Here is a 22,395-nt window from a genome sequence, read left to right as displayed (position 1 = left end):
GACCGGAGTTTCTTTTTTTTTTTTTTTTTTTTTTTTACATATAAGATCTGAGGTACGTACTTTAGGTTTTTTTTTTTTAAACATCTTTATTGGGGTATAATTGCTTTACAATGGTGTGTTAGTTTCTGCTTTACAACAAAGTGAATCAGCTATACATATACATATGTTCCCATATGTCTTCCCTCTTGCGTCTCCCTCCCTCCCACCCTCCCCATCCCACCCCTCCAGGCTGTCACAAAGCACCGAGCTAATATCCCTGTGCCTTGCGGCTGCTTCCCCCTAGCTATCTACCTTACTACGTTTGTTAGTGTGTATATGTCCATGACTCTCTCTCGCCCTGTCAAAGCTCACCCCTCCCCCTCCCCATATCCTCAAGTCCGTTCTCCAGTAGGTCTGCGTCTTTATTCCTGTCTTACCCCTAGGTTCCTCATGACATTTTTTTCCCCCTTAAATTCCATATATATGTGTTAGCATACGGTATTTGTCTTTTTCTTTCTGACTTACTTCACTCTGTATGACAGACTCTAGGTCTATCCATCTCATTACAAATAGCTCAATTTCATTTCTTTTTAAGGCTGAGTAATATTCCATTGTATATATGTGCCACATTTTCTTTATCCATTCATCCGATGATGGGCGCTTAGGTTGTTTCCATCTCCGGGCTATTGTAAATAGAGCTGCAATGAACATTTTGGTACATGACTCTTTTTGAATTTTGGTTTTCTCAGGGTATATGCCCAGTAGTGGGATTGCTGGGTCATATGGTAATTCTATTTGTAGTTTTTTAAGGAACCTCCATACTGTTCTCCATAGTGGCTGAACCAATTCACATTCCCACCAGCAGTGCAAGAGGGTTCCCTTTTCTCCACACCCTGTCCAGCATTTGTTGTTTGTAGATTTTTTGATGATGGCCATTCTGACTGGTGTGAGGTGATACCTCATTGTAGTTTTGATTTGCATTTCTCTAATGATTAATGATGTTGAGCATTCTTTCATGTGTTTGTTGGCATTCTGTATATCTTCTTTGGAGAAATGTCTATTTAGGTCTTCTGCCCATTTTTGGATTGGGTTGTTCGTTTTTTTGTTATTGAGCTGCATGAGCTGCTTGTAAATTTTGGAGATTAATCCTTTGTCATTTGCTTCATTTGCAAATATTTTCTCCCATTCTGAGGGTTGTCTTTTGGTCTTGATTATGGTTTCCTTTGCTGTGCAAAAGCTTTGAAGTTTCATTAGGTCCCATTTGTTTATTTTTGTTTTTATTTCCATTACTCTAGGAGGTGGGTCAGAAAGGATCTTGCTGTGATTTATGTCATAGAGTGTTCTGCCTATGTTTTCCTCTAAGAGTTTGATAGTTTCTGGCCTTACATTTAGGTCTTTAATCCATTTTGAGCTTATTTTTGTGTATGGTGTTAGGGAGTGATCTAATCTCGTACTTTTACATCGTACTTTAGGTTTTGATGGATTAGTTCAGTATTTCACAAGTAATAATTTCATAGTAAATGTTGGTTGGTTGGTTGGTTACTTAATTGATTACAGGATTGTGGACCATAGAATTGGGTCTGAAGGAATATGAGATATTAGCTAGTCCGTCCCCTGGTTGGATGGAGGCCCAGAGGGGGGAAGTATGTGCTCATATTTGCCTGTTTCTAAATGAAGGGAGGGTATCCCACAGGTGCCTTGACTCCCAGATCAAATGTACTCCGCGGGCTTCCATGTTGGCACAGTGGATAAGAATCTGCCCGCCAGTGCAGGGGACACAGGTTCGATCCCTGGTCCGGGAAGATCCCACATGCCGCAGAGCAACTAAGCCTGTGCGCCACAACTACTGAGCCTGCACTCTAGAGCCCGCGAGCCACAGCTACTGAAGCCCGCGTGCCTAGAGTCCGTGCTCCGCGACAAGAGAAACCGCCGCAGTGAGAAGCCCGTGCACCGCAACAAAGAGTAGCCCCCGCTCGCCGCAACTAGAGAAAGCCCACGTGCAGCAACAAAGACTCATTGCGGCCAAAAATAAATTAAAATAGAGTTTTACTAAAATAATTTTAACCTTGTTTTGCTCCGTACACACTGACAACAGCAAATCCTGCTCTACGATACCTGGCGTTGGGCCAGGGCCCTCTCCAGGGGGGGCCCGGAGATGAATGAAGGCCTTTAACTGAGCAGACCTGCCTGCCCTTCTAACTGTGGCTCTTTTCCTCCTGCCCCTGGTTTCTTTGTGCTGAGCCGTGTGTGGGGCTTGCACGGTGTTTAGGAGGAGGTGTTAGCCTGATAGGCAGAGGGCATGGTTCTTGCTACAGTTAACCTGTTCACGTGTGACCCTGAGTAGGTGACTCCATCTGTCACACGAGGGAACCCAGCACTAACGGCATGCATGTCCCCGTCATCTCTAGAGGAGCCCCCCCCTCCCCCCAGGACCACCTGTGGTTCCTTCGTGGGTCCTTTACCCGCCAGGTTACCAATCTCCAGTGTTTTCAAAGGATTCCTGTGGACTTTCTCTGCCAGACACCAGCAATTCAGTCTTAAGATAAGCAGTGCCTCCATTTGATGAACTTAAATGCAAACAAGCCCAAGAACTTGTACGAGGATGGAAACTGGGGAGTGAAGCAGGAATGTTATCGTTACCCCAAGAGTTTTGCTCTTCACGTAACAGTGATTTCTTGCGTAATGAGTGACTCTTCCTTTTCTGGGGTGATTCGACTTCGTTGATGTGGTGGCGATTTTCCATGGCAACTGGCATTGCCATACATCTGGCATCTGATGAAATGGCTCCCAAAGCCCGGGGGTCCTCACAGAGTACTCCTCATCCCACTTGCGCTGCCAGGGACGTGGAGAGACACTGGGTGGAGGGTGCGCTGGTGCTGTGCCTTGCGGATGAGGCTTGATTTGCAGTGGTTGGGTTTCTCAGGGTATCACCAGGCCTCCTCCAGAAGTTAACCGGGTTACTGATGCTCTGTGGAGAAGGAGAGAATGAGGAGTGGCAGCTTTCGAAAGGATATTTTCTAATTTATTAAGGTACAGATATTAGCACTGCTGTTTGTTTGTTTAAACCAAAAATGACTTAATACGAGGTAGAGGTCAACCAAAATCCTACTGAGTTTCTGAGTGTAGCAGGCCAGCATAGGGCTTGTGTTTTAGGTATTTCATTTAAAATGGAAAGTTCCAGTTTGCTTTGGGGCCAGAATCCTTAAAAGAAATCCTGACTGGAGGTGTATTATGGGTGACTGTATATTTGCTAGTTTATATCTTGCTGACTAAATTGGCAAAATTTTTATTTTTCCTGGTAAACATTAAGAAGGCATTTTTCCCTCCTTTCCGTAACAAAATCGCATTTGTCATATGTGTGTGAAGCAAACGGCTGTTAAAACTGTCCACGCATTCTGTGACGATACGAAAATTAGTGGTGGCAAACAGAGATTTCCTTTCTTAGGTACCACAGGCCTCAGATGAAGTCGACTTTATCCTAATGTGACTCTCAAATGGTGACCAAGTGGAAACAAAATTGGTCAGGCCTTAGAGGCCAATATGAAAAGCACAACAAACAGGTTATTATTTGTGAAAATTTTAGGTACTCAGCCCCCCATGACTTAGGAAGCTTGATGTTTTCTCTTAAAGTAACTATTACTCTTGCTTATAAATTTTAGAAAGTATATAACCATTCTTGTAATGAAAGGTTATGCTTATTTTAATTCATAACAAGGCACAAAGTTATCTCTTCGCACGAAGCCTTTCTAAAACGGGAATGGAAGACAGCAAGATGTCGAATCAGATCAAAATGTGAACTCTGATCATGAGTGTCTGACTTTGAAAATATTTTGAGAACAGCACATATGCATTAAGCTGGTGACAGATTATCCACAGAAACTTAGTGCTGATAATAATCATATTTTTAACCTGCCATTTTTAGTGTACCGTAAGAAAAAAATACGTATTTCCCATTAAACAACTTATTTTCGTTTGTTTTAACGTTGGGGGGCAAACGTGAACTATTAACCCATAAATTTTCCTCATTGTTAAAAAAAATAACATACCAAAGACACAATAAAAGTGTAACACGCAAGAAAAGTGAGTTTAGTGGTTTAATGAACCCACGGTTAGGTCATCATACTCTTACAGGTACGTAGTTGAATACCCCCAAATGAAAAGACCTCTGTTGTCTTCAGTTAACTTTTGAGATGGTTTATGGTGGATACTCTCTCTGTCCCCAGTTACTTTATTGCAACTTTTTATTTTAAAGCCCTAAAAAGTTACTGAAGAAATGGTAGGTATGTGACGTGATGGATGTGTTAGCTCTGGTGGTAACGTTTTGCAATGTATAAGTGTATCAAATCAACACGTCGTTCACCTTAAACTGACACAATGATATATGTCAGTGATATCTCAATAACGCTGGGGCAGAAAAGAGTGACTGTGCTGGGAAACCATGTTTATGTAGAAGGGCTCACGCTTGGCAGCTCCCCGGGGCCCGGGCGCGTTTTGAGAATGGCAGCCCATCCCGTTGCCAGAAACTTTCCCCCGGGAGTCCTTTTGTGAGGGGCCGGGATGGGGGCGTGTCTCCTGCTTGGTGACACGTGTGTCTCTCTCTCTCTGCTCAGGTGAAGCTGCCCTCAGGGGGGAGCCCCGGCTGCAGACCCTGCCCGTGGCCTCGGCCCTCACTAGTCACCGCACGGGGCCCCCGCCCATCAGTCCCAGCAAGAGGAAGTTCACCGTGGAGCCCGGCGACGACGAGCTGGACTGTGAAAGTGACCATGCTTCCAAGATGAGTCGCATCTTCGCCCCCCACCTGTAAGTGCCCCCCCTGAAGCGGGTCCTGGGCCACGGTTCTCTTGCCACTCTGTGCCGCTGACTCGGAAGGGGAGAGGTGCCCGCTACTCCCCTGCCAGGAGCGGGCACTAAACCGGTGTTAATAGCTCCAGGAGAGGTGACCTCTCATCTCCTTCCGATGCATGTGTGCGGCCATTCGAGTGTGTTCCCCAGAGGAGCTACCTTTCCCTAGAGCGGCTTGGGGACGTTGTCTGGAAGCCTTGGCTTCTCTTGCCCGGTCACTGCCACCTGCTTGCGCAGGGGGCCGGTCCCCGCCGAGTGTCCTTAGGGGCCGGGGCAGTGGCCGAAGGGGCGAGCGCCGGGCCACCGCTGTGAAATGCTGGCTCAGGAGCCCCAGTTGTGCACCCTGAGAGCTAGGTGTGCAGCCGCAGCTGTGTGTCCCACGGTGGGGAGGGCGCTTTTCGTGCTGGGGACGCGCGCGGCTGAGGGAGCTTCCTCCCGCGCGCAGAGGAGCCGTGCCCGGGCGGCGGCCCTGCCCCTCCGTCCCCGCCCGCGCCTGCGGCCTCCGCGCGTGTTGCTTCAACTCCCTGCGCCTCAGTGTCCCCCTTTGCTGAGACGAAAGTTCTGTGACCCGATGCGGCATCACCACGTTTGTATTTGGAAACCGGCGCGCTGTATCTGGGCTCCCTCGTTGTGTTTCTCACACGCACGCCTCGCGGATGCTTCTTCGGAGGTCTGGCGGCCTCGGGGACCCGCAGGCAGCTGCGTGGGGAGGCTGGCCTGGCGGTTGGGCGGCCGGTGGGTAGTCTGGGGTCTTGGCAGAGGGCGGAGGCCGCCCTGACGGCTGGAAGTAGCGCGCTGTCTGTCTGGGTAAAAGGCGCTGCTCCTTTCTCCTCCCCACACGTGACTTAATGTGTAGTGATTACTCAGGATGCTCGGCCATCCCCAGTTCTTCCGAGGATGCTGCCGTTCCTGGCAGGAACGTGGACCTCATATTCCAGGCTCCTCACTGGAGGCGGGGACCTAGCACGGTTCGAGGGGGCCGATCGCGCCAGCAGCCCTCGGCATTGCCGGCATTCCAGCGCGCTGGCCTGTGTGTGTAGTCATAAGACATACTGACAGCGGTATTTCTCTATCCTCAGTAAATCACTGTAGTGTTAGTCAGAGGCTGAGCCTGCAGTCTGGAGCCCTGGAATTTGCTACGATCAGGAATCCAGCAACAAGGCTCTGTAAAACAATGACCTCTCGCAAAGAGGGAGAGGCTCATAATTTAGACCCTGGGCGTCCAACTGTTTGGAGTTCATTCTTATGTTACTAGGAATCTCTTCCTCTCTCCAAACCCAAATAAGAGACATTTGGTCCTTTTTTTTTTTCTTTTCTCTCTCTCTCTTTTTTTTAAACGAAGAAAGGGGGAGGTAGCTCTGAGATAGTAGGTTTTGTGATCAAGCTTGCCTTAGTTTCAATCCCAATTCTGCCACTCACCATCTTTGTGGCCTTGGACGATCACTTAATTTATCTGGGCCCGATATCCTTCTCTGTAAAGTGGCAATGCTGACAGTTCATGTGTGGAGCTATTGTGAGCAGTAGAGTGAAAATATGCGAGGAGTTGGGCCCAGTGCAATACTCAGTTGATGACAGTTACTGCTTTTATTATTAATGAGTCCGTTATTCAGATACTGGTAATGATAGGGAATGAGAGCACTGTTACGGTGAATGTAATGTGTGAAAGTCGTAGCGTCGGGGTTAACATCCCAGCTTCCTTATCTTTCAACGGGAGTCATCGTGGGTCCTTCCTCAAAGGATGATGGTAAGCGCTCAGTGCAGTGCCTGGCAGGTGATAAGCAGAGCTTTCGTCATTATTAGTTAGAACGTCGAAGCATTTAGGGAGTGATTTTGTAACTCCTTGGGTGGTTACAAATGTGACCTCGATGCACAGATCTGTGATGACACTGTAAATAATTTAAAATGTGAGTAATAGAATTGCAGAGCTCACGTGCAACTCACAATGGATGTCATCATGCACAGGTTTAGAGAACCAGAAACGGCAGCACCCCCTGGGCCAACTCCCTGGACTCAGGAAAGGTGGGCAGTGTCACTTGTTCGCCGCAGGTTAATTCCTCATCTCAGTAACGTTACTGATGTCTCCACATGTGTTTTCTAAGCGCTGAATGACCAGTTTCACAGGCACGTTTAAAAGATGCTGCACCTCTTACTTCTTCATGGGTTAGGGTACTTAAGTGCATTGTCTGATCTGATGAAATGTTTCCTATTTGCACGATAGTGTGTCCCCTCCTTTTTATTTAAGATATCCAAGAAACTTCCTGTACTAAGTTACCGAGTCATATGAAGAGGGTCTCAGAGATGCATGCTTTGGCTGCATTTCACTATAACCATCATACTGAGATATTTTCCAGTAGAGAGGTGGAGAGATTGAGCCAGGGTAGGAAGCTACAGAGTATGACCAACTTTCATTTGATTTGATTCGGGGAGGAGGGGGAGAGGGAAGAGGTTTGCCTAGTGATTTCTCCAGAACTTGGAAACTGAGGATTCCTGGGTCATTTGAACTCTTTATTTTCTTACTGAAAGGGTGACCCTGAGAAATTTTTTGTTCCCTAAGTGTTAAGAACCTGAATGTCTTATTTGGGAGTTGAAAAGTACTCTTATCTGCCATAGAAATAAAGTAGATCAAGGTATGAGGCAAGGGGTAGAGTGGGGTTCGTCTTGTGGAAATGTCAGTAAGTAATTTTTTCTACGACCTTGTTATTCAAGTGTGATCTGGTGAGGAAGAGATCTCCCTTCCCCCGTCTATCATCCGTATGGACTCAGGGATTCCTGTTTTGTTTGGTGAGTTGAGCTGTCCCTGATGTGGCAGATAAGAGCCCCTTCAACTGACTCATGTGTCCTTCTTTTTTTTTTTTTTTGGCGGTGCACGGGCCTCTCACTGTTGTGGCCTCTCCCGTTACAGAGCACAGGCTCCGGACGCACAGGCTCAGCGGCCATGGCTCATGCGCCCAGCCGCTCCGCGGCATGTGGGATCTTCCCGGACAGGGGCACGAACCTGCGTCCCCTGCATCGGCAGGTGGACTCTCAACCACTGCGCCACCTGGGAAGCCCTTATGTGTCCTTCTTACATGCCTTCCGCCCCCCCACCCCTTTTTTGAGCACTTTCTTATTGTCTGGCAGACCAGATGTTCATCTTGTAACTTACCTGCTTCAGCCATGGAGTCGGCCGTTTCTCCTGGGGACCCTAATTCCTTTCAGTGGGGAGTAGTATTTAGAAGCCAAGATCTGGGTGCTAAGTGTAACTGTGGTGTCATTGCCTCTAGACTTGAGTTGTCTAATACAGTAGACACAGTTGCATGTGGCAGATCACACTTAACATTAAATAGAGTTTAAAAAATCATTTCCTCAGCTGCAGTAGCCACATTTCCAGCGCAGTAGCCACATGTGGCTAGTGGCTAGCACGTTGGACAGAACACACATAGAACATTTCTACCATCACAGAAAGTTCTGCTGAACAGCATGGTTTCTAGACTCTGTGGAAAGAGCCAGGGAATCATGAGTTCATTTTAATACTCCAGTTATAATCCAACCCCACGGAGTTCTTCCTCACCCTCTCCTATTCCATATTTGTATCTCCCTGATTCCAACAACTTCAGCCCATTTACTTAGTGTTCAGTCCTACAGCACACTTAAAAGAGTTTCAGAATTGCTATGCCTGTACCACTCTGAAAAACAAACCTGCTAAAAAGAGTTCAAGATTTGTTGGTGTTTTTATCCCCCTGGTGCTGAGGGTATAATAGTAGCCTCTTTTGAAGTACCAACTTCAAAAGTTACCTCCCCTCCCCACTTCAGTGTTGTGTTAATTACAATCTATAATTAATTTCTGTTGGCACTCAGTCGGAGATTTTTTCCCATCCTTGTTGATTTCATTTTTTCCCATCCTTGTTGATTTCATTTTTTCAATATGTAAACTATTAACGTGCTTCTGAAAGTCAAGACTGTGTAATCATATTGCTGTTTAAGTAAGTGAAGTCATTATGCTGTACACCTTAAACCTACATGGTGCTATCTGTCAATTATGTCTTAATGAGACTGAAAGAAAAACAAAAAGTCAAAACTCTATTTAAAAGTACTAGAGGAGGGCTTCCCTGGTGGCGCAGTGGTTGAGAGTCCGCCTGCGGATGCAGGGGACACGGGTTCGTGCCCCGGTCCGTGAAAGATCCCACATGCTGCGGAGTGGCTGGGCCCATGAGCCATGGCCGCTGAGCCTTTGCGTCCGGAGCCTGTGTTCCGCAATGGGAGAGGCCGCGACAGTGAGAGTCCTGCGTACCGCAAAAAACAAAAACAAAACAAAGAAACAAAAAGTCCTAGAGGAGCATTATTCCCTTCCCTGTCCCGTTCACTGCTATTGTTCGCTAACCCTGAAGGTGATTACCCTTCTTGTGTGTCTTTCTGTTAAAGTAAGCAGATACATGAATATTTTCTCATTCCCTTTCTTTCTTACACACAAGGTGCCATACTTTGTATACTCACTTGAGCTCAGGTGTTTTCAGTCAACCATGTATTGTGGAAATCGCTTCATGCCAGTTTCTCATCCTTGTTTGCAACTGCATAGTACTCCATTGCATGCATATGCCATGGTGGGTTCAGCTAATCCCCTTTGTTTGGACATTTAGATAATATTTTATAATAATGCTGCAGTGGACAATCTTGTGCATTTGTAATATCTTGTGTATTTGTAATACAGTTAAGACTCTTGAAGGCTAACGATTGATGCCGTGTAACAACATGCTGAATTCATACTGGTTTTGAGACAGTCTAGGCTGCTTGGCTCGTAGAACCTGGTGAGAGTTCTGTGCTGAAGAGTATGGTCTAAGATGGATTTCAGTTTTCACCTCTGTGTGTGAGTGATGGATATGTAGCTGAACTGTTCACTCAGTTACCTGTGAGAGGAAGGGAATGTATATTGAGTGCTTACTCTATACTGGCCCTATGCCAGACACTTTAAGTGTGTTATCTCATTTAACCCTTACAATAAATGTGCCCCTTTAAGATTGTGTGTGTGTGTGTGTGTGTATTACAGAAGCAGAAATTGAGAGCATAACGTGTGCAAAGTGATGGAGCTGGGATTAACCTTGCTGTGTGTGACACCGCAACCAATCATCGTGATTCTGTCACAGCTGTATCTCACCTGAGACAGGATGACATGCATCTTAAAGATGGACGTCACATATTTAGGGTGACATTTGACCATTCTAGTGTCTGGCACATGGCAGGTGCTAAATAATTTCTGTGTTGAATTGAAAATTAGACCCACTGTCCAGAGAACGTGCTCTTTGAGCTCATTTCCCGATTGGAAGAGGCATCCTCTCTTTGATCAGTGCTATATAAATGTGCAAAACAGTTGCCCCTGGCCTCAGAACAGGGCAAAACCCAGAAGCTCACACTGAGATCAAAGCCATGGTCACTGGCCTTGTGCTGTAACGGCCGTGCTCGCCCCAGACGGCGTTAACAATCCAAGCTGAAAGAGGCAGGGCCCAGCGAAAGAAAACATGACCCCTTCTCCCTGGTGCTGTTCCTTTGAAATCCTTTCCTGGTGTGAAATATGTCCCCTGATGTTGTCTTTGCTTCTGTGGCCATGCCTTTGAAGTTTTCCTCAAGTCTGATGGAGCCGATTCTGGTGTATCCTTGGGTACGTTCTCCAGGCTCAGGTCCTCTGTTCCCTCTGCTCCTCCCCTTTCTCTTCCTCCTTCTTTCTCCTTTGCTTTCTTCTTCCCTTAACCTCCTATTCTTATTTTTATTTTATTTTTTTTCTCCCTTGGTCTCAGTCACTTCCCTCTTGACCCCATAAGAGTGAACAGAAAAAGAGGGAAAAACAGACTCAAAACCAGTAATTCTTGCAGCTTCACAGAAGGTTGGAGGAAGCCTTTGAAATCACGTTCTGGGTGTGATTTAGAAACTCGGTTTAAAAAAACAAAACAGAACCTTACTGATTACTGACTAGAATGGACATTTTTTTCCCCCAGAGGGATTATTGATTGTGTAGATGGTACCTCAGGTGTTCAGGAGTATCTAGTCTGTAAAGTATAAGCATAATCGTTGGCAGCACCATCATGCTCTGTTTGGTGATTCTCCATTTCTTGTGTCTCTTTAGTACCTTTAGTAGGGATGTGTATGAACGTGCTTTACCAGGGGACTGTTAGTCCACAGACTTCATGAAAGTAGAGCAAGCTATTCCTCATTTCAGTTTAAAACCAGATCCAGAGGGAATGTAAATTGGTGCAGCCACTATGGAAAACAGTATGGAGGTTCCTTAAAAAGCTAAAGCTAGAGCTAGCATATGACCCAGCAATCCCACTCCTGGGCATATATCCGGAAAAGATGAAATCTCCAGTTCGAAAAGACACATGCACCCCTATGTTCATAGCAGCACTATTTACAATAGCCAAGACATGGAAGCAACCTAAGTGTCCATCAACAGAGGAGTGGATAAAGAAGATGTGCTACGTATATACCATTGAATATTACTCAGCCATAAAAAAGAATGAAATATTGCCATTGGCAGCAACATGGATGGACCTAGAGATTATCATACTAAATGAAGTAAGTTGGACAGAGAAAGACAAATATTATATGAGAGCACTTACATGTGGAATCTAAAAACAATACAAATGAACTTAGTTATAAAACAGAAACAGACTCACAGACATAGAAAACAAACTTCTGGTTACCAAAGGGGAAAGGTGCGGGGAGAGCGATAAGCTAGGAGTACGGGATTAACAGATACTATATGCAAAATAGATAGACAACAAGGATTTACTGTAGAGCCCAGGGAACTATATTCAGTATCTTGTAATAACCTATAATGGAAAGAATCTGAGAAAGATTATTTACATATTTGTGTGTGTATATAGATAGATTTATCTCTGTCTATCTATCTAAAACCTAGTCGCTTTGTTGTACACCTGAAACTAACACAATATTGCAAATCAACTATAGTTTAAATTAAAAAAAAAAACCAGCTAGGCCCAGAGGAAATTGAAAAGTTGGGGTTATTTCAGTACCTTGACCTAACAGCAGCTGAGACTTTAAAAGGTGAACAGTGATGTGTTTTTATTAGGTAAACAGTGATACGTATTTATAGGCAGAGCATGAGCCTTAGAGGGGGTCCAAATTTTCATCACTGAGAATGGTGATGGGTCAGGATTCCCAGCATCCAGAGAATCAGGAGAGCCTTTATCAGGGCTTATTCATGACCGTGACTGTCTGTTGAGCCTGATTGTGTACCAAGCGCTGTGCCGAATGTCTCATGGGCGTGATCTCCTCGCGTCCTCTCAACCCTGTGATGTGGATGCTGTGATTATCCCTCTTTTGCAGGTGGTAAAACTGAGGCTCAGAGCGATTGGTAACTTGCTCAAGGTCACAGAGCTAGCTAGTTGGTAACGGAGCTAGGAATCAAAACCCAGCCTGGCTGTTCCTGGAGCCAGCGCTGTTGGGACCCATGTTACATTGATACTGAGGAGCGCACGCATCCAGCTGCTGTGAACTGTTTGATACGGGAGCTTAGCGCCTTGTGCTTTTGGATGATCTGCCGTGTGAGCATTCTCCACACAGCGGAACGATGCTTTGGAGATGACGGGTGGAGAGTGGTCGTTGGAGCACGCGGTGACGGGATGCAGGCGCATAAGCGTGGAAGGGCTCTGAGAGCGCTAGGCAGGTCCGTCCGCCCTGCACGGCGAGGCTTCCCTGCAGGGATGATGGGAGGAAGAGCAGCTGTTGAGCTTCCCCTGAAGAGGCTGAAAGGGCATCTCTGTGCAGGTGAGAGCCCCACGTGAACAGAGGAGGGTTTCCTTCATGCTCAGGAAAGTGCTTTTGAAATTGTGTTCTGGGGACTTCCCTGGTGGTCCAGTGGTAAAGAATCCGCCTTCCAGTGCACGGGACGTGGGTTCGATCCCTGGTCGGGGAATTAGGTTTCCACATGCCGTGGGGTGGCTGGGCCCGTGTGCCACAACTGTTGAGCTCGCGTGCCTCAGTGAGAGAGCCCGCGTGCCACAACTACAGAGCCCATGCACCCTGGAGCCTGCGCGCCACAACTAGAGAGAGAAAAAATCCGCACGCCACCGCTAGAGAGAAGCCCGCACGCTGCAACGAAAGATCCCGCGTGCGGCCACTAAGAACCAAGGCAGCCAAAAAAAAAAAAAAAAAGAAATTGTGTTCTGGTTTAAAATCTCTGACCCAATATTAAGTTAGTGGCACAGGCCAGTAGTAACGTTAGTCTAAAGATGAAGACTGGGGCATTTTAAAATTTGCTTTAAATATATGAAGACATTCCCCCCCCCCGCCACAGATTTCATAAATCAAGGACTTTTGAAATAGAATCCCTCAGACTATGTGCTTTCTCTTTTTCTCCCACATCCTTTTTGGCATCATCTGAACTTGGGAAGTTTTAGCCCCCAAATTCTCTCCTCTTCTGCGCTTTCACACACAGTCGTGTAAGTCTTCCCACAAGTGTTCTGGGATTTAAGCTATTTTATAGCCTTAATTTTAGTTATCCTAAATAACTAACTCAGAAACTGAGATATTGTTAATTTTTTTCTTTTAAATCCCCCCAACGTACAGCAAGTACGTGTATTTATTTTGAAAAGTAAATGAGAAGGGAGCCTGGGTCTTTAATGAGTGCTTCTGTGGGGACGTAGAGTGTCAGAAGGGCTTCGTGTGAGGCTGACTTTGCCCTGCACTGGAGCTAGGGCTGCCGGTCAGCCCTAACGGGGGTGGAAATGAAGCTGGTTTTTACAGCCACTCCATGCGACATTAAAGGCGCATCTGTGTGTTGCATGTGAGTGTTTTGCTAATGAAGTGTGGTACCTTTAAATAAAGGTCATGGCCCGACCTCTGCTGTGTGGGTTTCTTGTTTGTCAGGCTAGAGGCATTTTCTCATTTTCACAGTTCAGCCGAAAACAAAGACCTCCTTATCCGAGCAGGGCGCTATGCTCTTAAGAGCTGACATCAGCCTTTTCCCAGCAGGCATCATTTCTGCCTTAAGAGTCTTTGCAGAGAGCTCGGAAAGCAGAGGACCATCCTGCTACTGGCGTTGTTCTGGCCAGATGACACACGGGATGAAGAAATGCCAAGCGTGCCAACAGTCAAGGCAGCAGAATAAAGGACCGTCATAGCGCGTCTGCTCTCATCTGCTCAGGGGACCTCTGGGCTCTTCCGTATCACAGAGCTTATAGAAGTGGGACGAGAACCTTGAGAAAGGGGGACTTCTTTACTAGAGAGGCATAAAAGAACCTTTGGGATCCATCAGAGAACTTTCATTAGCATGTGTAAAGACACTTTTTAAGACGACACACTAAGATGGAAAAAAAGAAAAAGAGTGTTTTTAGGTTGATGGATTAAGTCAAAGGCATTTGTTCAGAGGTTGAGGAAACAGCACAACATAGGGTTTGGCCGGGTCCCCCCCCCCCCGCCCGGATTCTCCAGGCGCCTCAGCCCCTTTTAGAGCGCGGTCTGCATGAAGGTGCATCTGTGCCGGGGACACAAACGGCAGCTATATTTACACATAGAGGATTAGTCTTGCTGCTGTGTGGCCACACAGACCTCTTCTCGTTGCAGCGTGGAGCCAGCCTGTCCTGAGAGCATATCAGGTGCTGTCACTTTAGTAGATCGGACTGAGGACCAGAAGGAGGACCGCTCAGAAGTGTGCCTCGTGTGAGTGTCGGTGGTTCTTCGATTTTCCTCTCGGGTCTTGTAAACCCATGGTCTCCTGTGCTACCTGCAGCTGGCACACGGTGAGGTGGCGTCCAAGTCCCGCGTGCTGTGTTTGGTGTAAGTTTTGTTTCATGACTGCCAGTACTTTGGTCCCTTATCTTCTTTGCTAAATCTTTGGGTACACACACACACACACACACACGCAGCACACATTCTCTCTCCCTCTCTCTCCCTCTCCCTCTTTCTCTGTCCCTCTCTCTCTCGAAATTTCTCCACGGATTGTCTCCAAAGCATAATTAAAGAGCTCAGTGTTGCAGTAAGGGTTTCGGTCTGGCAGGAGCTAGAAACCTTGGCAAACAAGGGATCTGGACTCTGGATCCGAGCCTCCACGGCCCCAGCAGAGGCCCCGTGCACCGCAGACTAGAGGGGGATGGATTTCGCTACCGTGCTGTCCTCTGACTTCTCTGCCTCCTGCCTTGCTTTCCTTGAAGAGATCTAAGAATACAACTGACAGATCCACAGAGAAACCGGATCAGGGCCAAGTGGAAGCAACAAACCAACTCCTAGTTGGCCAGGTCACTTTAGAAGCACGTCTGAGGCTGAACCCTCTTTGCTCCCCCAAACCTGTCCCTGTCGTTGAACCCGTCGAGGGAGGGTCGTGGGCTTTTCTGACTCATCGGAAGTCGTTTCCTTGTGACCACCAGGGTGACCCCTCAGGGATGCAGGGCACCGCTGCCCGTCGAGTGCTTCAGGGCCCTCTTACCTCAAGATGCTCGAAGGACAGAGTGTTCCCCGGCCAGAGTTTGGGAAGCGCCCAACCCGATCTCCTGAGTCTGCCTGTGTGGTTGGCGCCAGTCAGGCTCTGAGAGTCTGAGGTACAGAGATGTGGTTTAGCCCGGGGTTTCTCAAACGTTAACTCGCCGTGGGATCCTCGATTCCTTTCTCACGAGCCCTGTTAGCAATATTCTGGGGGGCATACTTGCCTAACAAAATGAGCATTTTATTTGGTTTCAAAATTCTGTGATGAACGTACAGACTCCCAAGGCTCTGGTGCCGTCCAGCTTAGGTATGTGATGACAGGATGGTGTGATCCCTTGAGCTGGGGCTGTAGAGTACCAGCTTTCCTGCTCAGGGCTTTCAGCGAAGTTCACTGAGGCCAGAGACGTTGAGGAAGCCCGGGGCCCCATTCTCCCTTGACCGTGTGCCCCTCACCTTCCTTCCTTACCCACCTCCTTCCCTCCGAGCTGTTTCTAGGGAGTGGATTGTCTCCACTTCCGTGTCCATTCCCCAGTTCAGTGCCGTGATCCGGACCATCAACGTTTATGAAACTTCTCTCCCTCCCTCGCTGGTGCCCTGCTGGTCGCCAGATGCAGGGGGAACCTGATCCAGGTTATCTTATTTGACTTCCTGTTCCATGGAAGCCTCTTCTCCCTTGGTTTCCTTGGCCCCTTTCTTGCTTTCGTTGGTTCCCCTCCCAGTTCTCTGGCTCCGCCATTCAGGATCTCTCAAAGGCTTGTCATGAATCCATCCTCCAGGGCTCTGTCCTTCTCACTGCACAGACCCTGGAAAGAACTCACATGCCAGCTCGTGCCTTGATTTACCACTAGAGGTGGAGGGTTCCTAGATCTTTATGTCCGGCTGAGGCCAAACCTCCACACCCACAGAGCCGCCTGCCTTCCAGGTAGTGTATGTGCCGCTCAGGCCCAGAGGTGCTCCGCCGGCCGTGACCTTACAGGCTGTTTCTCCTCCAGTGCCTCCCCAGGTCTGTCCCCCATCTTCATAGCAGGGCAGCTGTGCGTCTTTCCACTTGCCATGAAGTCACCTCCCTCTTGTTCGATCTGGTCTCCCATGTGTGTACTCTCTCTCTGCCCCCTGTTAAGTCAGCCTGCTGAATCTTTTCCACGAAGCTCCTGGCCTCGGCCATGGCTTAGACCCCCATTCCCATGGCAGTGCCCTCCCTACTGGTCTTGGCACTTTAGTGCAGAAGAAGGTTTCTGAAGTCTTCCTCTCTGTTGGGAATTCTCCCACGGCTCCCAGTCAGCTCCAGGGAGCCCTGAGCAGACCCCTGCCTGCAGGAGCTTCTGCGCTGCCCGCTGAGGTGCCGCCCACTGTGGTCCATCGTCACTTTTCTTGCCTCCTTCTCTTGGCAAAGGGCGGTTCCTTCCGCTTCAAGGCGAACAGTTCTGTGCATAGAATGATCACACTTTGCTGTCCCTTGTTGTGTCTGTCCCACCGGGGCACCCAGCATAGTGCCCGATGCCTTCTAGGCGCTAAGTAAATGTTTCCATGAAAAACGTGCCACTCTGGGGGCACTGTCAGTGCTCTTCCCTTTGGAAAGGATGGTAAGAATTGCTTTCTTTTTTCTTTGTTTTTTTTTTTTTTTAATTTTTATTTATTTATTTATGGCTGTGACGAGTCTTGGTTGCCCCACGGCATGTGGGATCTTAGTTCCCCGACCAGGGATCAAACCCGCGTCTCCTGCATTTGAAGGCGGACTCCTAACCACTGGACCACCAGGGAAATCCCAAGAATCGCTTTCAAATATGCAATAAGCCCTGAGTGGTACCACTTACTGTACTTCTGTTTTTTCTGTGTAGCCCTGATGTTTCATTCAGTGAACCCCTGGAACGGAGAATCCCACTGCCACTACCTGTCCTCCCCGAATCCCTGTTCTCCCCCAAACAGAAACATGCAAACCCCTAGTACCTGGGCACGTGCACACTTAATAATCTGAATCACTGGCTCTGCCTGAGATGCTGGCTTTGGATCAAATGCTCTTATCCCAGTGCTAACCCTGAATAATAAGCCTTCGGAGTTTATTTTAGGAATGAAGTTTCCCCCGCTCCTCCCTCTGTTTATATTTCTTCCTGTGCGTCTTGCTCTGATCCCAGTGTGAGCACCAGGTAAGGTGTATAGCAATGAGAAATCTAGTTCAGGTGGGTGCATCTCGCAGGTCAGAGGGATGGCCAGACACTTGTGGGTGTAAAGAATAGTTCTGTCCATGCTAGAAAAGCCAACAGATCTCTGCTCAGGTGTTTATTACTTCTGGAGTTTTTCAAATCTACCTAAAAAGTTCTCAAAGCCAAAGCCTTTTTCGACCATCTCATAATAGAGCTGTGGTGTGTATTTTATTTGTGTGCGACCACTTTGGGTGCTAGCTCTAGGGCAAGTTATGTCAAGTGACCGCAGCGCAGAGGCTCCGTGTTCTAACCGTGTAACATGGGTACATGGTGCTGATGCCCTGTGGCTCTGTGATTGGCACGTATTTCTTGAGAGCCTCCCTGGAGGGCACGGCAACATTCGCTGATGGGCAATGGCTCTGGCTCATTTTTGACAGTAAGATAAAATCCAGGTTATGTAGGATGACCTTCAGGCACTTTGGTGACCTGTCCTAAACTCCCTTTCCCAGAATTATTCTCAGTAGATGGCCCTCTTGGACTATCAATTGTCAAAAGCCTCCTTTACCATGATTATGTTTAAAAGAAGTTATCCGAATCCCCGCCATTATACGCCTTTGAGAAGCTCCACATGGTGTGAGAAGCGATTCTCCCCCAACTCACGGTGGGCAGTGTGGGTTGTTCACCTGCTTTGGAACTTCCATTCTGAGGCTCATATTTGAAACCAGCATTTTCACTGCCCGGGGCATCTTAATGTGTGCGGTGTGGCCCTAGCCATCTCCCAGCTTCCTCTTCACACCCCCTGTGTCAGGGTTCCCAGCCTCCCTGGTTGCCTCTACTTTAACTTAGATCTTTCTAAACATGCCACCAAATTTGGTGAGCGTCTGACCTGCCATCCTCCCCAACATTTCATTTTGGAAAAAGTTCAGATCTACAGAAACATTAAACAACTGGTTTAAAACAACTGGTTTAAACAACCATGAGCATCCACGTATCGTTCACTGGCTTCACTAGCTGTGAATATTCTGCCACATTCGCTTTCTCTTTTGCACGTGTCGTAGACAGTGATGCGATCTAACATAGTACATGTGTTCACTTTCGAGAAGGCCCTCTAGGGACGTTCGCCTTTACATTCAGGGTGCAGTTAGGAGCCACACATTGCATTTCGTTTTTGTGCCTCCCAGTGATCTTTGATCTAGGACAGCTTTCCCCGTGCTGCGGGCTGGATGGTGGTGGCGTTGGGGGACGAGGGAGGCGGGGTCCCAGGCAGGGGCGGCCCTGATATCATTCCTTGGGAAAGTTGCCCTTTGGAACCAGCCAGACCGACAGCAGGGGCCTGTCTGTCCACACTGGGAGGGATGACGTTGTACATGATAAATAAAGCACGTATTCAGGATGTGCATGTGGTTGTTACGTGGGGGGGAAGGGTGAGTTCAGAAATGGACAAGGCAGAGGGAGAGAAGTCAGGTTGAAGGGAGGAGAGGAAGCAATTGGAACAGGACGTGGCTGAGCTGTAAGGAACAGATGTAAATGTCCCTGCCTGCTCCGAGATAACTCATCGACTTTTCATATATTTTTATTGCTGCCCCAAAGACTCATTTCTGTTTTTAGCCAACAATCCCAGTGGTTTTACTTACAAAAAGAAAAAAAAAAAAGCAACAACCCAGCACCTTCCCTCATTCGCTGCAAAGGTGGGGCCTTGCCCTATTCTCCTCCTCCCTAAACCTGCAAAACTCTAATGGACCGCTTTCCTGTGAGACCCTCCGGTTTCTTAGATATAATTGATTCGAAGCTCAGGTGAAGTCTCTTGACTGTGAAAACTGGTAGCATTTGGGGGAGTGGAGAGAGGGTTCTTCTAATTTTCAGTAGTGAATTTGATGTCTAATAAAACCGACCTCAGAATTTCTGAGACTCGATGTTAACTCCTTGGGGGTGCCGTGATGGAGACCTAGACGGTGGCTGTGGGGTTTCTCACCCGAACTTGGAGCGCCTGGTGGGCTGGGTGGGTGGCAGGGTCTCCCAGGCGGGCATCTTGCCTGGTGTGGGGCTTGGGGCAGGGGACGCCTTCCTCCTCCTGTTGCCCAGATCCCGGGACGCCTTAATTTTTCCTTTTTGAGCACTGGTTGTTTGACTCTTCTTTCATTTCCAAGAAATGTAGCAGAGTATCCTTCCAGTAAATTCCCCCACTTAGCCTAAGCTAGCAGGCCTTGTTTTATGTTGCTTGTGACCAAAAGAACTTCTTAACAAATACAGATATTGGGGCTGTTTACAATGTTTCGCTATTATTTGTGATACTTCTGGGGCCGTCTCTGTACATCCATTCTTGTTCACATCTCGTATTCCCCGTTTCTAGAAGTGGAATTTCTGGGTCGGACAGCGCCCATTTCTGCTTCCGTGCATCCTGCCAGCTCATCTCTAGTAGGTTAGCTGACTGACATTCCACTGGCAACTCTATGCATGTGCCTGTCACCCACAGCATCACAAAGGTGACTGTTAATGTGTATTTAATTTTTGCAGGTTTCATAGGAGAATCATTGTGGTAACTTGTCTTTTTTGTTTTCTTTCTGCTACTAGGAAACTTGAATGGTCTTTTCATATTTTCATTGACCATTTCTATTTCTTCTTTTGTGACTGTTTCTATCTTCTTCTTAAAAAAATTTAGGGCATTCATCTTCTTTCTGTTGCTGTGCTGTAACTGCTTATTAAGGACCCTCCATCAGATGAGTTAGGAAAATAACCACTTTCCTAATTTGTTATTTGCTTTTCAACTTTACTGTGTTTTTGAAATCCAGATTTTTTTGAATTTGGAAGTGGTTGAATCATTAAACCTTTTCTTTAATGGAAAAGGCTTCTAAAGTGTACTAGAAAGGAGCGAAACGTGCTGCCTAGTACCTTGGGACACACGTCTAGGCTGTGTGTGTTGACGGTGGGATAATTGTATGTGCTTAATACATGTTAGTTGTGCAAGGAAGAGATGTATATTGTGTGTCCGTTGCTTCGTTCGTTCACTTATCCGGCACTTCCTGGGTGCCTGCTTCTCTGGCGGCATTGGGTGGGGGGGATGAGGGTGGGCGTGGAGGAGCCCTCCCGGGCCTGAGGAAGTTTTGGGGGCGGCGATGTGCAGGGCAGAGCCCCAGGAACGGGGGCCCTGCCACCCCCCACCCCCGCCAGCGTTTCTGGATTGTCTGCTTATTCTCCCCTCCCCCTTCGAGGACATTTTCCACCGTCGCACTGAGCATACTGAGTGGGCAGAGGGCTTTTGGTGTTTGTTTTAATGGTCACTTGTTGGGCACCATCAGCAAGCTCTGAAATCAAACGTTTCAATTCTGGTTTTATTTAACCATTTTACCAGATGTTTCCTGTGGTTTGATAGATGTACCATTTACTTGAAAGTTACACTCCTGAGAGTTTGAATGTTATGGACACCGTTGCTATAGACAATGATTCGGTCCGGGCAGGATCTGGGAGACAACTTTCGCATCATTTGGGGGTTGAAGATGTGTTTTTCCCCAGAACAGTAATGCCGTCTTCATCGTTGGCTTTTATCTTCCCTGTTACTGTTCTGATCTCTGGTTTATAGGAGGCTGTAACCGGTTGCTCGGAATTTATTCCCCTCGACACCACTGTGCCGCCGCGGGTAGTACTTTCTGAAAGCAGCTGGACCCAGGTGCATCTAGGTTTTGTCCGTAAAACTCACCTGGGTCGAAAAGAACTCAGGTGGTGGGCAGGCGAAAGTTCGAATTGGCCAGAAATGGGACTGAGGCTGGCTCCCGAGGGCTCCCTGATGCTGGGCGGGGTGAGAAAGCTGCAGACGTGGCATCTTTTGCGCCTACCCCAGGCCTGTGGAGACAGACCCGGGACCGCGGTGGCACCTTTACCGTCCCCAGCTCTCTGCGGCCTCAGCCCCCGCAGAGCGGAGCCTCTCAGCCAGGCTTCTGCCGACGGGAGGAAAGCAGAAGGAAGTCGCCCCCTACCAGGCACGAGGGAACCTGGGGCATTTCGACCCTCCTGCCGTGGCGGGCGCGGGGGCGGGGGAGGGGACCGTGCGGGGCGGCGCTGCTCCTCCTCGCCCGCCCCCCCACCCCGCCGCAGCCCGCCGGCCTCTCTGGGTTCTGCTGGGCCTCGGTTTAGAGAGTTTTATAAAAGCCTGATGTTCTGGCAGACGGGGAGACAAAGAAAGAGGAAATGGCATGCTGTCCTCCTGACAGCGGATCTCTTTTCTCACGGACTGGGACCGTAACGGTGCGTGTCGCCTTCTGGCAGGAAAGCCTCTGTGAACGAACCTCGGCCCGGCCCGGCCCCCGAGCCTGGCCCTCGCGCGCGGGCGGCGGCCCTCACCTTGCCGCCTCCCCCGGCGGGGACTTTTATTCTGACGAGCCTCCCGCCCATCCAGTTTTGCGCCTGGACCGCCTGCCAAGTTTGGGAGGCCCAAGGCTTTCTTGTGGGAGGACGCTGGGCTGTCTTCATGCTCTTTGGCAATGATTAAAGTGAGGTTAGTACCAAAAACCCTTTCATTTTATTCCCTTATCCTTGCTTTTGCAAACCAGATGGCAACCCTGTATTTTCAGCTGTAATTAATTTAAACTCTGCGGCAGCAAGGCTGGGAGAGGCGGCAACTGCCTGTGCTCAGAAGGGCAGCAGTGACTTTCCTGCTCATCTCTCTTCCCTCACCAGGCGGCCCCTTGTCCCAATCAGATCCCCGTCGTATCCGGTTTCTTCTGAGAGAGGGCTCTTAAAGGGGCCGCAGCCCCGCCGCTGTGAGCCGAGGGGTTAACGCAAATGGGTAATTGTTGCCTTAATGGGGTGGAAGCAGCCAGGTTCCAGGTGACCGCTGACCTGCTGTTGCTGGGCCGGGCCATCACTTGACCCACTAAAGACAATGATGCATAGTTGGTGAGGCTGCAGCTTCGGGGAGGACAGGGTGCGTTTTCTTCCCACTCAGTTCAGCCGCCAGGATCGCTTCCAGAAGAGGGGTACGTTTTATGTTTAACATTTATTCTTAAAGAAAATGACAAGGCAAATAAAA

At 48.2% G+C, this 22,395-nt stretch overlaps 1 protein-coding gene across 18 annotated transcripts in view; it reads left to right on the top strand.

The window, feature by feature from the left end:
• VGLL4 (vestigial like family member 4) overlaps nucleotides 1-22,395 on the top strand; it is a 277,108-nt gene that overhangs the window by 233,159 nt on the left and 21,554 nt on the right. For 13 of the 18 annotated variants that reach the window (XM_029242473.1, XM_029242471.1, XM_029242475.1 and 10 more), the window contains 2 exons: nucleotides 4,590-4,779; nucleotides 14,377-14,472. In XM_029242473.1, coding sequence (XP_029098306.1) covers nucleotides 4,590-4,779; nucleotides 14,377-14,472 — 286 coding nt within the window. Of the gene's footprint in view, nucleotides 1-4,589; nucleotides 4,780-14,376; nucleotides 14,553-21,570; nucleotides 21,862-22,395 lie in introns of those variants that run through there. The other 5 variants (XM_029242472.1, XM_029242490.1, XR_003796665.1 and 2 more) reach the window with 4 other exon arrangements.

This window comes from Monodon monoceros, unplaced genomic scaffold, assembly GCF_005190385.1.
Source record: "Monodon monoceros isolate NGI ecotype Baffin Bay Population unplaced genomic scaffold, NGI_Narwhal_1 Super_Scaffold_3, whole genome shotgun sequence".
NCBI lineage: Eukaryota > Metazoa > Chordata > Mammalia > Artiodactyla > Monodontidae > Monodon > Monodon monoceros.
The sequence above is the reverse complement of the archived record's forward strand: the minus strand, read 5'-3'. Positions and strand labels throughout refer to the sequence as shown.